An 18,049-nucleotide genomic window follows, 5' to 3' on the forward strand; every position below is an offset into this window, starting at 1 on the left:
GGCTTTGTCTGAAGTGCAAAAAACAACACAACAGCTTTTCGTCATGTTTTTCGTTGTTAAAATAGCCAAATCTATTGGATAATTGTCCCTTTTTTCTCATAGGAATGAGTGTGGTGGTGTAGTGGTCTAAGCACATAACTGGTAATCTGGTAATCGGAAGGACATTGGTTCGAACCCCACAGTCACCACCATTGTGTCCTTGAGCAAGGCACTTAACTCCAGGTTGCTCCGGGGGGATTGTCCCTGTAATAAGTGCACTGTAAGTCACTTTGGATAAAAGCATCTGCCAAATGCATAAATGTAAAATGTAAATGTAAATTAGGAACTATGGTAACAGGGCTTTTCTTTCCCCCACGAGTGGGCGGGGCCTCCTTGCAGACTGTATCTATTGCTCGAAGTCACCTACAGTACACGCACACAGCGTCAGACTTGCAATGTATGTGAGAAAAATGTTCTACCTGTTAATATTCTACCTCACTTCACTGAGAAGTGTCCTGGCAACTCATTATTTGTATAGTTAAGATGCAGTTGGACCAAACAGATTTTAAACTGAGCTCACGTTGTTTCTTTAACTGTGTGTATATAGTTAATGTAGGCTTGAAGTTAAATCAAATCAGTAGTTGTTTAGTTAAGTCATAATCAGTTGAGAACATGAAACATGAGATAAAACATGAGCTACTAAACAAATGATAAAGTAAAAATGGCATTTTTGTTTATTTTGAGAACCTGATGCATTATATTGCTCATCATAATCATGTATTATTTGTAGTTATTTATAACTTCATTAGAATTGATTATACTACTGGTCTGTTGAATGCTTGATTCTGATTGGTTGATGGACATTCTAAGGTGGGCAATTATTTTTCAAGGAAATGCACGGCTATAAAGAAGTTGTAGGTCTTGACCGCATAACGGTTCCATATCGCTTCGCCAAATTATTTCAGTTATTTCAAAGAGCCCTACAGGCTACCACCTCAAAATAACCAATTAAAACAAAGACATTGGTTGAAGTAAATTGTTAAGATTGTCGAACAATGTCTAAAATATCCTACTTTTATTTCAATTTCAGTTAAACAGAGCCCACGCGCTCCCTCGTCTCCCCCGCACTTATACACGCTCACACACAAGCTGTATTAAAGCAAGATGGTGAATCTTTTGCTAAATAAAGTAGTTCCTCTCATAAGAGCGTTTTAAGGACGAAAACCAGAATATATTTTGAGATAAAACCCTGAACGATGTCTTAAGGTGTGGTAACAGTGGTATAAGTGGAATAATTGACTCCCGCCGCATTCATTAAAAATAATGCTGACCCGAGGTTTAACCACTGCATGTCCTGACTGCATTACCACCTCGGGTCTGCATTATTTTTAAACAATTCAACGGTCCATTGTGAATAATTCCTTACGTAAAATACTTTGTGCATGATTTATGATTAGCATAGACTTCATGATACTCACTGAGTTGTTAAATTATTTAAAAATAATAATAATAATAATTTTGCACTTTGTTTTACTTGGCAAACCAACTTGCGCACTCAAAAGATCCCAAGCGCTGGCATTTTTAAAACTCTACAAAATTTTTGAGGCATAATACAACTCTGGAAATTCCTCTTCCATGTTTTCAGTTCTCTATGAAATGGAAAGAAGCTGTGTTAAGTGAGCTCAGGTAGAACATTCTTTAACATACAGTACTAAGAGAGTTTGAGAGAGACAACGAGAAAGAGCGCATGAAGAACAGTTGGGCCTCGGAGTTTACCAATGCGTGTTTGCCCTTGTGAGGTTATTAGCGTGATGGTCGCCATGGCAACAGGAACGCCTCCATGGTAACACATAGCTGAGACAGGTGCAGTTGCATCACAGGGCTATTTGTTGCCTGGCAAAAGGACAGAACATTAGTGCTTGAGAGATACACTATCGCCCTGGAAACACGCAACTCTCCATGGCAACCACGGATGGCTTGGAGCCTATTTTAGGGTTTCTGTACCTGCTTTTGTCTGTCTTCATAAAAATGTGCAGATGCGTGGATTATTGGAGATGGCAACTGGCGGTCCAGTTGCTTTAGGAGATACATTTTAAATGGGTCTCTGAACTTAAGTCCACAAAGAAAAAGAAAGTATGAATACACCCTGAATGCACCAAGACTGGCATAGTTCTCATATTTAATAGTTGTCATTTCAACCCAAGGGCAAAAATGCATTACTAAGAAAACAAATTCAATGAACAAGCTCATGAAAAGCCTGAGTCTGGTATTGTGTTTGTTTTTTATTTAGCTTTCTCTCTCTCTCTCTCTCTCTCTTTTTTCTTTCTCTCTCTCTTTCTCTCTCTCTCTCTCTCTTTCTCTCTGGACTTTCTGATTGTGTTGTTTAAGGAAATTAAAGCAAAAACGTAATGAAAACTCAATGAATTTCCATTTACTTAACCCACCTTCATTAAACATGAAAATTCCTCTAAATATCTAAATAACTATCTGGTCCTGAAGAATTTAAAGGGATAGTTCCCCCCAAAATTCTCTCATCATTTACTCCAGCCATCCCAATTATTTATTCTGCAGAACACAAAGAGTTTTAGAAGAATATTTCAGCTCTGTTGGTCCTCACAATTGAAGTGAATGGGTGCCAACATTTTGAAAAACACAGTATAAAAGTAATCCATAAGATTGTAGGGGTTATATCCATGTCTTCTGAAGTGGTATGATAGGTGTGGGTGAGAAACAGTTCAATATTTAAGTCCTTCTTTTGTTTTTGGTAATTTGCATTCTTCGTGCATATCACCAGCTACTGGGCAGAAAGGAGACTTTATTGTAAAAACTGACTTAAATATTGATCTCTATCTCACCCACACCTATCATATTCATACTTATATAACATATCTAATTGACCACTGGAGTCTTACAGATGACTTTTATGCTGACTTTATGTGCATTTTTGTGCTTCAAAACTATTGCACCCATTGAGAGATGAGATACTCTTCTAAAAATCTTTGTTTGTGTTCTGCAGGAGAAAGAAAGTCATACACATCTGGGATGGCATGAGGTTGAGTAAATGATGAGGGAATTTTAATTTTTGGGTGAACTATTCCTTTAATTAACTATTCATTAAACATATATCAGTTCAATCAATTAAAACTAAACTAAACCTAGTAAACAATAAAACAACTCATCTAAATCCAACAATTAATTTAAACTTAATATAAAACTCACAATTATATTGTCAACTAATCTAATTTGAACTAAATTGAAAGGATCAATTAAAAATAATCTGGAGAAACTATACTATACAGCCCTGCTTCCAGGCTTGTCTGCGTGCCTCCAAACCCCAACTTATCTGCCCTCAAGTCTTCTCAGTAACACTAAATGACAAGATCACTCCCACTTTTCCACACTTACTCTAATGGCCGCTGCCATGTAAGTGATGGGGCTTCCATATCTCACAGAAACCCTCCATGGGTGTCCAGCTTTCCACTGCCTATAAACTTCAGAGGTATATTAGCTTTCCAGCAGCGCAAACGGATGAAACATGTCACATGTCTCTTTGATTACTGTAGAGCTGAGAAGAGCACGCTTCAGAGAGAACGTTTGGGGCACTTGTATTTTGAGGGTTTAGTTCTCATGGCATGAGTAAGGATCTCTTCATTTATTATTCACAAACATTTTATTTTAAAGTCATGTTTTATTTGAATGCGCTTTATATATATATATATATATTTTTTTTTTTTCTTTTAGGTGAATTGGAGCAGTGTTTTGTCTTGTGTACCCCCACGGTCCCATCAGTAACTCAAGTACCACTTCATCTACACAAACCAGAATGGTCTTCATATGAACTTTGTATTATTTTGGACCATTTACTGTAGTATAAACATGAATATGATTAAAGTCAATAATATTATAAAATTAAATATTATAATAAAAACAGCTCACCAAATCATTCACAAAAAATTGTAAGACTTGCACTAATAACAATTAGACATTTTAATCAAATCAAATTATTTAAATCTAAAATCAAAATCTTCCCAAGTATCCCCAAGAACCAATTTAGCCTTGACATGTATCATTGGGAGATTCTGAATTAAAGAAAGAAAGAAAGAGGACGTTGTGAAGATTGTGGCTTGTTTGGGTAGTGCCAAGCAGTCAATGGAAGCAAGACTGTGCAGATTTATTGTTCTTTGAGGTATTTTTGTTCTTTTTTTCCATGGAAAATAATATTCTGTCTGGTTCCACGAGACTTAATTTTCTTAGCTCTCCAACCACTCGGCTGCTGTGACACTCGGCTGCTGTGTGTTTGCACGTCTATGTGTTTTATTTGTTGTTATGTTGACTGTTCTGCCGGTTCCCGCCTCCTCCTTGCCCATCCTGAACACATTATAGTGTAATTGAAACACTTTAAATATGGATAAATTAATGGCATTAGTAGATTTTTACTAAACTTGGCCAGAACAAGTCGACTCCAAGTCCAGAAAGCTACATGTTCTCGGGTTAAGGAATTGGTATGTATTTAGGAAGTCTGCACAATTCTGCTCTAAAATTCCTTTGACTTATTGTTTGTAGTGCTCGCAACATGGACAAAAGTTAAAAACCTCAAGGCGATAAGTAATATACAGGGGAGAACCGGTGCTGGCACCAATTAAACTTAGATTAGTCAAAGTGGATTGTGATTCTAGAGGTAAAAGGAAAATGTAGTGGGCAATAAGATTTTAAATTAGATTATAGAATCAAGATAAAGGAGGTAAGCTTTGTTTAAAAAAGAAAAATAAATAGGACAGATCCGCTATTGGAAATAGCTGTTCCTTGGAAGGTATGTGTCACGAATGTAAGGCAATGAAGAGGCGGAGCCCTGGAAGGCTCGAGAGGCTGGAGGGGCGGAGCCCTGGAAGGCGGAGCCCTAGGAGGCTTGGGAGGAGGAGCCCTGGGTGACTCGGGAGACTTGAGAGGCGGAGCCCTGGAAGGCTTGAGAGGCGGAGCCCTGGGAGGCTCGAGAGGCTTGAGGGGCGGAGCCCTGGGAGGCTTGAGGCGCAGAGCCCTGGGAGGCTCGAGAGGCTTGAGGGGCGGAGCCCTGGGAGGCTCGAGAGGTGAAGCTCTGGAAAGCTTGGAAGGCGGAGCTCTGGAAAGCTCGGAAGGCGGAGCTCTGGAAAGCTCGGGAGGCTCGGAAGGCGGAGCTCTAGGAAGCTCGGAAGGCGGAGCTCTGGAAAGCTCGGAAGGCGGAGCTCTGGAAAGCTCGGAAGGCGGAGCTCTGGAAAGCTCGGGAGGCTCGGAAGGCGGAGCTCTAGGAAGCTCGGGAGGCAGAGCTCTGGAAAGCTCGGGAGGCGGAGCTCTGGAAAGCTCGGGAGGCGCAGGCTCTAGGACGGGCACGACCATTGGCGCTGGCTCTTGGGCGGTCCTGGCTACTGGCGCTGGCTCAGGGACGGTCAAGGCTACAGGCGCTGGCTCAGGGACGGTCGAGGCTACAGGCGCTGGCTCACTGACCTCTGAGGCGACAGGGTCTGGCTGGGTGACCGTGGTATGCGCTGGCTTGGGTTCGCTGACCGTGGCTGAGGAGGGCTCTGGCTCGCAGACTGGGGCAGGCGCGGGCTCTGGCTCACTGACCGTAGCTGACGCTGGCTCTGGATCGCAGACCGGGGCAGGCGAGGGCCGGAAGGCGGAAGCCCGTCTTCTCTCCCTCCTCCGGGCAGACGAAGAGGGCCGCGCTGGTTCACTGACATCTGGGACGACAGGCACTGGTTCACTGACATCGGAGGCTACAGGCACTGGTTCACTGACATCGGAGGCTACAGGCACTGGTTCACTGACATCGGAGGCTACAGGCACTGGTTCACTGACATCGGAGGCTACAGCCTCGCTCACCGTGACATGCGTGGGCTCTGGCTCGCTCACAGTGATATGCGTGGGCACTGGTTCGCTCACAGTGATATGCGTGGGCCGGGAGGTGGAAGCCTGTCCTCTCCTCCTCCTCCGGACAGACGAAGAGGACCGTGCTGGCTCACTGACCAAGGCAGGAGTGAAGGGACGAACCACGGGCGAAACGCAGACCTGCAGAGTCTCCTCAATGAAGTCGTGGAGTGTCCAGCCGCGTGTCGTCGATGGCAACCGTTCCCGGAGCGCACAACTCAGGTTGGCCCAAAAAAACGCCACCAGGTCGGAGTCAGGGAAGTCAGTGGCACCCGCAATTGCGAGGAAATCGCGGGTGTAGTCCTCCACCTGACGGTTCTCCTGCATGAGGCTAAGCAGTTTGCAGCTTGCTCGTAACACCGCTGGATCCATGTGTATGGTCTGTCGTTCTGTCACGAATGTAAGGCAATGAAGGCAGACGAAGGTTGAGGATCCAAATGCAGCTTACTTTATTACTAACAAAATACAAAGAAAAACCCTCAATGGGGAAATAAACAAGAATAGAGAACTCGGGCAGGTAACACAGACCAGGCTAACTACATTCACAAACATTCAACGACAGACAAGGACTGAACCAAAAACCAGGATATAAATACAAAAACATGGGACAAAGGGGCCAATGAACAAACAGAACACAAACTAGATGACAAGGTGATTAACAGAAACCAAAGGCAAATTAACAAGGGCAGGTGAAAACAATGACAGAGAACACGAACGCTAACAAGGAGACTATGGAGTAACCAAGGGACAAAAGTGAAAACTAAGGAGTAAAACAAGGGACAAAATGGTAAACAAAGGGGCAAAGGTAAAACAAGACAAGGTCATACATAACAGTATGAGTGTTTGCATTGACAGAGCAAACAGAGTGTGCAGGATTTAAAATAGATGGGGTGTATTCCAACAAGACTTCTGCCATTGGCACACGTGTTTCATGTTAGAAGATCCAGCAAGGGCAAAGAATGTTCTTCCCCATTGATGTTTGGTGATTAGCAGAAATGTTAACATTTTTGAAAATGCTCCAGTGGTTGTAGACGTGCCATCAGTGCCCTGATGAAACAGGTTTTGGCTCTCCTAGCTAGCATTAACATTTGATTAAAAAGTATTTAGGCTGAAGAAGCGAGCCATGGTCCCACAGAGAAGGTTCAAAGAGGTTTTGCAGGACTTGGCTGGGGTCTTTTCTGCTTGGAGTACCGGGGGCAGAGATAGTAGCTTGATGCCTTTCCAAACCCTCTACCTTGATGTACCCTCTACCCTCTACCTTGATGTAACCCCCCTCCACTTCTCAAGATTTAACTAGATTTTTACATATCCTAAATAAGATGTGAGTGGTGCTTGCCCATGCAAATTCAATGTCATGATGCTTGGGTGTTGTGGGCGATTGCCAGGGTGTTACTTACGCAAATCTCTTTGATATAAAGCGCAACAGTCTGGTTCCGGAAGTAAAAATCCTATTATTTTTTTCCATAGGGAATTGATTATTAACAATGTCTTAAAAACTTTTAAAGACAGGCCTACCCTGACCTCCGCGGTTATTAATCGATGGTAAATGCTACTTCTGAAGTCAAGAGTTCATGTTATTTAAACAATAGTTTTAAAAAAAAAATCACACTTAATAGCAGAATTTCAGATGAAGATCTACACTGCCTTTGAGCCTTAGGGGGAAAATCCACCAAACAGAGAATCATAGCCAACCAAACTACGGCAAAAGAGTCCAGCAGCAACGCCCACTTCCATGCACTTCGAATGACACAACCAAGTCGGTCTCCGTACACTACTCATATATTTACAGAATATGTATCTGAATATTTTGCAATGTACTTTGAATATGTTGATTCTGTACTGTGTATCACCAACTTCAAAATAATAGTTAAACTTTATTCCATTAATTAACTTCAATTACGTAGTTCGCAGTGCTTCTTGCGATTGTAGTTCATTCCCTCATTAATGAGTTAAAGTAGTAATACTCAAATTCTTGTACCTTTGTTTTTTGTCTGATTTTCAAATACTTTTTTTTCTTCAAGTAAAAGTTGGAGCCGGTTGAACTGGTTTATGGCTTTGAACTCTTTTATGAAAAATCATATGAAATCCCTATGTAAAAATTAAGGGGGAAATTATATGCCCTCAATTCTGTTCCCTAGATTTTGAGTCCCTCCTTCAATGTAAGTAAATGGTATTGTTTTTCCATTTTATCATCTGCTCGGCATAAATGTAAGTCAGATCGTAGCACACCTGTCCTTAACAAGGCACACAGTTTTAGGTATCATTCATGTCTGTCTGTAGCACAAAGGAAAGTTTGTTCAAATCCCTTACTCTAAGTGTGAACAATAGTAATAGTGATGCTTGCCTTAGTAAATGCCATTGATTTCTCTACTTAAGAACCAGAACTGCTTTTGATACAAAACTCTATCAGGGCTCATGGGCTTAAATTCCATCACCAGCTGTTTGATTGTTCCCTCCTCTGAATGTGTTAAACTTTACTAGCAAAACCACAGACCAAATAATTGCAGCGGGAGATCTCATTTCTTTTTATTATATTCAGAGAGTGGAGAGCGCATAATAACAAATAAATAACTTAATATCATAAAAGCTTCCCTCACTTTTTTGGTTCAGTTCTTACAGCTGATTAAAAAATGGCCTAGGTCGTCTATCATGAGGCATGCTGTGTCCATGGCAACACATACCATAGCTGTAACCCAATACAAAGCATATGTGTGTTAGGAGTATAAACACTGGACTTGACTGCTAAAGGGAGGGAAGGAGAAACAGATAAAGAGACAGATACAGTATGGCATAGTGAACTCAGCCCACTGGGATCTTGCCCCTACATACTTTAGTCAACAGAGTCTCTCTGTGTCTGTTAGCAGCATGGGGCATGAATACCTTCAGGTCATGCTACGGCAAACTGTTTGAATCAACACAAGAGCTCTTAACAATTTATTTCAAGCCTAACATGGTTGTAATGGATGAATTCCGATGCAACTATTTTTCCCCTTATGTAAATTTAGTTTGGATTGGTTAAGATTACAGATTACAGGTTCCAATTCAAGCAGTATATGAACTCTGTCTGTAACACTTTGGTTGGATTTGTAAATGTAAGAGTCAGTAAGCCAAATTCACAACTTTCCTTTTATGTTATTTATACAGCCTTCAAGTGGAGTTGGATACATTACAATTACAAGTTCTGAGCACATGAATGATAAGGTAGAGTCATATTTACTAGCAGGACACTTTGCAGAGATGTGATATTAGAGGGGGTGTGTCAACATGAAAGATGATGGGAAGCAATGATTCTGCAAGCTTTATTTTATTCAATAATATTAACTTGTTATAAATGACAGATAATATAATTAACTCATGGACTCCCCCTTGCAGTTTGTTTTATGCAAATGAATTAATCATTTGCTAGATACAATGCAGTAATAAATAATATAGTAATATAATTGTGTAAAACTCATGCAGGTGTATTCACTTATGCTTATCCATTGGTACATTCTAAAAACAGCTTTTGCCAATGTTTTTGTTTTGCATCTTCATTATTTTCTCTCCTAATGCGTGACATTTCGTGATAACGAATGCCCAACTCAGGAGGACGTAGGAGCTTCCCAGGAGCATTTGAAGGCAACATTAATTTGAATTATTTTTTTTGTAAATAATAGAAATAAACAGGCTACCATTCCTTGTACATTCTTATACGTTTTTATATTTTCCAGTGCAAGCACTTTTTACCATGTATTGGAGACCAGTGTGGTTGTGATCTGAAAATGTAGATGTCATAAATCAAAATGTAACATTTTTGTCTGATCATGTTGTGTTTTTTTTTTTATAAGCAATTAAGCTACTCAAATAAGAACTAATAGCTCATGTTTGATGTCACAAGACAAATTCACTTTTGTTCACTTGTGATATGTCGTTTTAGATGGAATAAGTTCTTTTGTAAGCAATAAGGACAAACATTTCAAAACTGGTAGCTTGTTTTCATTGGTAGTGATACTTAATGCAGGTTTAAGATAAGCAAAGACTTCTCAAAGTTGAAAGTTAGAGATGTTTTGGTTGCTAGGCGACTACTATGCAAATGAAGATGTTCATCTCAAGTTGTGTCTGAGCTGCGCTGAGATATGTTTTAATCACTCTCAATGGGAAAAAGTAGCAAAAAAAAAAAAAAAAAGCATTCTGACGGAGCACTGTAATTAATGTAGCGAGGCTCCATTACTTCTCATGCTAAATTATCCTCAATTGTCAAGGCAGATACCTGAAGTCTGGCAGCACAGTGGAGATTAGCAAATGTGAAGTGGCAGTGGTTTGTTTATTCACCTTGGCACACAGCCTGTCTGTGCTCAGAGATGTCACGCACCATAGAATGCTTCTTTATCAGAACAGGTCTATGGCCAAAAGCAGCTGCTTCTAAAATCTTGGGCTTTTAAATACACCATGTAGACAAATGTGCTCAAAGAGCCTGTACCACCTCTGTTTGTTCTAACTGTCAATTAGTTAATTTACTCTTAAGAAGATTAGGAAGGGGAAGATGACAGAGAAAATGTCGCACATACTGCCTCTACGGGGAGGCAGAGTGTGGATAAAGGGCTAAATTGAAGATTATACTGCTCCAGATGAGAATTATGAAGCTTGAGGGAGAGACAGCAAGACGGATGAGGAATCGTAGACAAACAGATAATTGACAGCAATTGAGCACTTAATCCACAAAAAAAAAAAAAAGGTTTTGTAACCTTTGAAATTAAAAATATTTTGATCAAAAGGAGCTGGAGAAAATAAAAAAGGTGAACAATTTCTGCACAAATCCATTACAAAACAAATACGTAGAGAATTTTAAATATGCCTTAAATAATCAGTCTGTTTGAATGCGTATATTATATGAATGGAGCATGGAAAGTCAAGGCTCTTTTAAGGAAAAAGATTGCAGTAGCGAGGATGAAAATAAATTAACTTTGATCATATTTGAAACACTGTAGATTCTCATCAGTTTGTTCAACATCTTTTACTTATTACAGTTGGGTTAATGTTGCTACACTTATCATTTTTCATCTACTTTTAATTATTTAGTTTACCATATTTATTTATTTTTTTCAACTTTTAAAGCAGCCTGATGTGCTCCTTTGACTGAAATTTTGCACAATAGGAGAAAGGTGTCCCAAGTTGTTCCTGGCAAGTTAGTACATCTGCTGCCTGCCAGGAACAAACCCAGGCACTTTTGTACAATGGGAGAAACTTCACCAATGTTTCCCCCCACTTTCTCTGGTTAACATTGGCATATATACATTTTCTGGAGGTACTCACTTGAATCAACTGCACCTCCTAACACAGAAACTGATCGTGTGAAGCAGTCAGTGCACGCATATTTATTGTGCATGACGCATGCCACGGGCATAATCAACAAGGGAGCGGTTTTACTGTAGGGAGAATGAAGAATTCACCCGCAAACAGGCAAGGGATATGGGCAAGCTGCTGTATCTCTTTACATCGCATGAAAATTTTCATCTGAGTCAGTTTCAAAAGCTAAACTGCCTGAGAGAGACTCAGCGTGTGCGCGATAGAGACTGAGAAGGACATTGCCATTCAGCAAGCTGCAGCCAGAGCAGCAATTAAACTTCAGCATATGTATATTTTATATCTGTATGTATAGTGTCTAATAATGCATTGTCAATGCACACTTAAGTTTCTCTTGCCAATAAAGTTTGATATGAATTGAAGTCCACTGGAAAACAGCAGAAGATTTTGCCCAAATTGTCCATTGAATTTACGGCATGTATACATATACTTGTATCTAAAATAAACACATGTAGCAATATGTCTAATAAAAAATAATTAAAAAAATTGTTTACATATTTTTTTACATTTAAATATTTAAATAATTTAAATAAATGACTAACCAATTTCTTGCAAGTTATTTGAGACAAAGTATAAAGTAAATATATTTCTGATGATTTTTAAATGTTTGTTGTAATGTATCATGTACCATCATTTAATTGCGATTAATCGCAACGATCACCAGAAAAAATCAATAGCTTTCATATATGAGAAAAATGTATATTCCCGAAAGCCAGCACTATACTTTAGTTTACCTCCCATTCATTGAAGGCACAGTCCAATGGCCATTTTCAGTCATTTAACAAAATCTCTAATATAGATAAATACAAATAAACATGTCATTTTCTTCCCTGAGTGAGAGCACCAAAACCTGACAGTTTTCCTGGTTGTTCAGTCTATTTTATTTTTTTTTTTAATAAATTGTACATCATCTGGTCTTGTCACTTTGTGATCATTCTCTCCTTTATCTTTTCTTTACAGTATGTCCAGTACTCCAGTATGGCCAGAAAGTCCTTTTTATAGAAAAAACAAGGGAGTCCTGCTACAAGGTATAGTCATATGTCTTACTGTATTTACATGGTTTGAGCCATTCCCTGTTTCTCTCCTCTTGATCGTGTTAATGTGTGATTGGTTCCACTGACAAGGGCTCTTTATTTTTTTACCTGCTTCAGTGCTGCGTGCAGAAGGGATTTAGGTTTATTTGCATGCCCTTTAGAAAAGCCTTTCTTTCAACAAAATGCTCATATCCAAGTACCTGGCTAGTTCCTAAAGGAATTAATTGAGTGGGTATTTATTTTGTTTGTTTGTGCACCTTAAAAAAGAACTGCTCCAAATCTGAGACCATTTTTTCTCACTCCTTTTCAGTGTGGTATTTGGATTCCTGGAAACCTTTCAGTTGTTCCATCTGTCTGTCTCATTCAGTTATCCATTCTGTATAAGTTGTCTTCCAGAGTATGACTTCCAGAGCATGACTTGTTTATCACCATTGTGCAGTTGTCACTTGACCTGTTTATGTGTATTCTGCATTTCATCTACAGTAAAAGGTGTAGCAGAAAGCATAACTTCAACATTGCAAAGGAGGGGAGAGTGAGTCAAAGAAAAGCTTCCATTTTTGGAAGGCAAAGTCTGAAATGTTTTTTTTACAAAAGTGAATAAGAAACGTTTTGGGGTGAAATGATTAAGTTTTGTTTAATCCTTTTTCTATTGTTGAACAAACATACATTTTAAGTACCTGAAGAATACTAAATAAGTAAAAGGACTAAATGTTTTCTGTGGAATTCACTGGCATTGTTAATGTCCTGGCCTGAACTTTGTTTCTAAATACAGGTGCTTTTCTCTTGCCTGAGACCTCGTTGTTTTGTATAGAACCATTTTAGATTTGTATCAGTGAAACAAGCCTTTTAAAATTAGACTTTTTGGCCGGTTCCTTGCTTAATGTAATTATGGCTGTAATGAAATGCCTTTTTCTACTCATTAGCCTCAGCAGGTAGGGGGTTGAATGGGGAGACATGCACTTTTCTTTCAGATCTTGGTCTCAGTACTTGCAAAGTAAATGTAAATTCTTTAGACAACAGTCATAGTGTTTTTACGTTATTCAAAGCAAAGAAAATAATTAATGAGGATGAAAAGGCAAATAGAGTGGTATAAACGTAGCCCATTGTGTTATTGCAAATAGTTTATTAGTAGTGGTGCTCGCTAAAGTGGTGCTATCTATCATTATTTCTTACACTTAATGTTAGGGCCTAGCAACCACTCAACCAACCAACAGCCGCATTGCAACACCCAGGCAAACACCTAGAATACCCTGGGATTGTGGCGGTGAGATTTACAAGGAAACACATAAGTTGCCCATGGAAGTAAATATTTTTTTTATTATGGTGACTTTCTTTTGTGATTTTAACCCAAATAAAAATAAAATAAAATAATAATAATAAAAAACCCCCCGTCTAAAACAGTTTTATGCAACCAGTCCCTGGCTGATGTCACTCAGCACATCCTGGACCAGAATTTCCCACATGAGCACCATGACACAGCGTGCCTGGAGCATGTGCACTAACGGCTAGGTTACGGCTCCAGCCTCTGAAATTTACTTTGTAAGCAAAGACACTAATAAATGGAACTAATCCTGCTTTTAAAAATTCTATCTAGCTTGAGGCCAGTGGCTAATATGGCCCAGTGATACAAGTGATTGATTTATTGACTTGCCCGGAAGCGGCCTTTTAGACACAAAAATGAATTCTTATTCACTGCACATAAGATGTGGTCTATATTTAATTTTACTCCGTTGGAAAATAATTCTCACTAAACGTATGAGACATTGACTGATGGTTTGGTTTGGCCACAGTGTATGGTCCATCATTCTGAAAATACTGTACTTATCACATGACCGCAATGTTCTTTGTTTCCTTTTTCAAATCTCTTTTTAGTATGTGCTTGATTCCTTCCACATGTATTCTTTTGATTAGATTAATATGCGTAAATCACAGTAATCAGGGATTTAATTAACCTGTTGGCATTTAAAGCAGCCCACTTATGGATGTGCAGTGCGCGAGCTGTTATTATAAATATTTTTTTTTTCCATCTGAGGCTCGAGGATGACACAGAAGGCAGTCCTATGCCGAGAAGACATAGAAGCTTTGCTTATTCTCTCACAGCCTGATTTGTACCTGTGCGTTGTCTGTGCCTCCGTGCCATTTAATGTGTTTCTGATGTGTGCAAGTTTCTAGAATGAGGGCTTAGATAAAAAAACAATTGGTTAGTTCACTCAAAAATGAACATTCTTCATCATTTACTCACTTTTTTCCATGCAATTATGAATGGTGAATGGTGCCATAGACTAACATAGCTTAACATCTCCTTTTTTGTTCCATGGAAGAAAGTCATTCTGGTTTATAACAACATGATTAAATGATGACAGCATATTCATATTTGTGTAAACTATCCTTCCCCTTCTGTCACTCACTCAACGTTGTGTTGATATAGTGACACTAGGGGTCTCTCTTGAGAGCCTTGGTTACCTCTTATCTTTGAAAAGATAGTGACAGAAATTGCATGCCCCTCCCCCGGACATACAGGTATAAAAGGAGGGAAGCGTGCATCTGTTCAGACAGATTTTTTCTTCGGAGCCAAGCGGTTATGTTTCAGCGAGCAGAGTAAAACCCACTGTTGTTCCACTCACCTCTAAAGAGCATACACTGTTGGAAATACGGCGCATTTCAACGGCTTTTCTCTTCTTCTGCACGCCACGGCAGACTACGCCCCTGAGCACTTCGACAGCCCTCTAAAAGAGTATATATATTTCTATAAAAGAGTAAACGCATTGATGTTGAATGGGTATAGGGCCGGCACGGCTGCCGCTGGAGGCGATTTTGGTAATTTAATGGGCCCCCAAGCTGGATGAGAGTTGCGGTGCAGCATCGGAGAGCGTCTTGGCGGACTCCAACGCTGAGGACTTAACTGGGCTAGCACCTTCGGGTGTGCCAATCTGAGACCGAAGGCGAGCAGCATGCTTACCTGGGCCGCCGCGAGTGTCAGGCTGGACTGGAACCCTCCATCCTCCCCTCAGCTCTTGGGGTGCCGCTCACAGCCACTCCAGATGGATAAGGCAGTTGCGGTGCACCCGTGACCGCAAAATGCCACCACCTGTCGGGATAGACTGTCACTCCCCTCCAAGGCTGTAGGTTGACATCGTCTCTGGTAACCAAGGCCTACATGCGATGGCCACCCTCGTGGACCAGGAATGCCATCTGTTGCTGAATCTGGTCGAAATGCGGGACCCCAACAAGGCTCGCTTTCTCAACGCCCCCATCTCCTAGATCAGTGACACCATAGAGGGCTTTGCCCAGCAGTTCTCGATGGTGAAGAAACAGACAGAGACCATTCAACACATCTTGCCCCACCTCGGATCAAGATCCCGCATTCCGTCTGATTGCCAAGGACGTCCCCCTGCGGTGGTAAAACCCCAAGCTGCTCCGCCCCAGTGTAGAGCTCCCCACAAGAAGCAGACGCCCCCATCTCACAAACCACCTCCTGGACACAGATGACTCCCAAGCACTCCAGGAACAGGGAACCCAGGGAGAGAGACGTCTGCCATGGAGCTGGTATTCAGACCACTCCTTTCCCTGGTGGAGGGCCGTGTATAGAATCTTTTGTTTCCTTTCCTTTGCTTGCCGCACCCCCAACAGGCTTTGGTACCCATGTTGTCACAAATGAAGCAGTTTCCTCACACCCTGGGTCACTTAGCCGGTGCACACAACCGCGTTCTCACGCCGATCAGACACTGAGCACAACTGCACCACACTCACGCCTCAGGCCAGCAGGTGGTGCTGAGTCTAGAGGTCGTTGCTACAGAACCTCCTCTTCATTCCCGAGATGGGCTTGGCGCCACGGCACATACCGTGTGACCCTCACCCCTTACTGCCATCACTTATTCATCCCTTGGACAGACCTCTGTTTTCTACGGGTAGGAGTCCCCCTACAGCAGGTGTTCAGATGCGTCGTAGTTACTACAGACGCCTCCCAATTGGGCTGTGGCGCCGTTGAGTGACACTACTGAATGGGGTTAGGGTTAGGCAGGGTTAGCACAGGTAGATCTGTTTGCCTCCCGAGATTCCACCCACTGCTAGCTTGAACTCTCTGACAGAAGCCACCCTCGGCACAGACACGCTTGCACACAGCTGGCCCCGGGGGCTGCGCATATACGCATTTCCCCCAGTGAGCCTACTTGCACAAGTCCTGCTCAAGGTCAGGGAGGACGAGGAACAAGTCATTCTCGTGGCCCCCCACTGGTCCACTCGGACTTGGCTCTCGAATATCATGCTCCTCGCGACAGCACCTCCCTGGCAAATTCCCCTGAGGATGGACCTTCCTTCTCAGGGACGGGGCACCCTCTGGCATCTGCGGCCAGACTTCTCGAACCTTCACGCCTGGCCCTTGGACAGGATGCGGAAGATCTAAATGGTCTACCACCAGCTGTTGTAGACACGATCATTCAAGCCAGAGCTCCCACTACCAGGCAACTTATTCACAAATTGGTGTTCTTCCCGATTTGAAGACCCACAGAGGTGCTTGCAATACATAGGCTTGCAACAACATAACCTTCTTAAATATGCTCGCACTGTCAGAGAAAATTAATAATAAACCCTCTCTAAATCCGGCTTTTTGAACAGTGCGTAGATTTGCCTGTGCAGGCAGTGACTTGCTCGGTGTAATTAGCATTTAACGGCATCTTTGTGGCTGTGCTATTATCTGACACGTGGGGAGGCGACAGCGATACACCTGCAACTGCTTCCACATTTGAAGTAGGGACATCTGCTTATCTCAGAAGTGCTAACACACTGGGTGTGTTCAGTACTGTGCCCAACAATGTGCTATATTCCCGCAGCTCTTAAATACAACTTCTGAGATATGCAAGACATTTAAGTACAACTCTTCTCCTGATTTCCAAGGCCGTGTCCATTAAAGGACTATTGAAATGGTAATGAATGTAGCTCTCAGATGCTTAGATGTAATTAGCTGTTTTACAGAGACAGAGGAAAGTCATTAAGGTAAAACTATTCCTTTTAAGTGGAAGATGGATGTTAAACATCCAACAAAGATAGAAGAAGAAAGTTCAAGCCAGCTCTACTTCAGAGATAATGGTCCCTCAAATTTTGCTCCTTGTTTTGCTAACAAAAGTTATTCTCGTGCTGAGTAAACACCATAGCAATGAATTGCTTTCTGTTTGTCTGCTAGCACTGGTGTCTGCATAACGGTGATGGTGCAGAGCTCTGGATTATTGCACAGTGCTAGCAGACAAACTGAAAACACTTCATTGCTTTCCTTTTTTTTTTGTTTTGTTTTAGGTTGTTAAATGGCTGTGATTGATTTTAAGCCTACTGGAAACCTCTTCACTTGTCCTTAGCCAGTTAAAAAGCAGATTGGATGTTAGTGTAGCGCGGTGGATAAAGGGCTGCTAATTCAAATGTTATAGGTTCGAACCCTGCTCTCTAGTTTAATGTATCCAAATTCTGTCATTATTTACTCACCCTCATATAGTTCCAAACCTCCATAACTGACTGATTTCTGCAGAACATAAAATATGTTTTAAAGAATGTCACATTCACTGATTTCCATACAGTAGCAGTTGATAGTGACTCACTTCAAAGCTTAAAGCAGTCAAAACAAATATGGCTACAGGTCAGTAACATCAAACCTCATTGGTTCTTGTGTCATGACATCATAACGTTTGGTCATGAGACAAGCAAGAACAATTGAGGTTTGGCATTATTGACATGTCACCATATTTGATTTGGGCTCTGTATACATGAGTTGATCAATGATTTGATTTGAGAGTGAATAACGAATT

At 41.2% G+C, this 18,049-nt stretch overlaps 1 protein-coding gene across 4 annotated transcripts in view; it reads left to right on the forward strand.

The window, feature by feature from the left end:
- Positions 1 to 18,049, forward strand: part of LOC127662781 (forkhead box protein N3-like) — a 123,876-nt gene that overhangs the window by 72,975 nt on the left and 32,852 nt on the right. For all 4 annotated transcript variants that reach the window (XM_052154119.1, XM_052154116.1, XM_052154117.1 and 1 more), the window contains exon 4: positions 12,184 to 12,251. In XM_052154119.1, coding sequence (XP_052010079.1) covers positions 12,184 to 12,251 — 68 coding nt within the window. The remainder of the gene's footprint in view (positions 1 to 12,183; positions 12,252 to 18,049) is intronic.

Source organism: Xyrauchen texanus, chromosome 22, assembly GCF_025860055.1.
Source record: "Xyrauchen texanus isolate HMW12.3.18 chromosome 22, RBS_HiC_50CHRs, whole genome shotgun sequence".
Lineage (NCBI taxonomy): Eukaryota > Metazoa > Chordata > Actinopteri > Cypriniformes > Catostomidae > Xyrauchen > Xyrauchen texanus.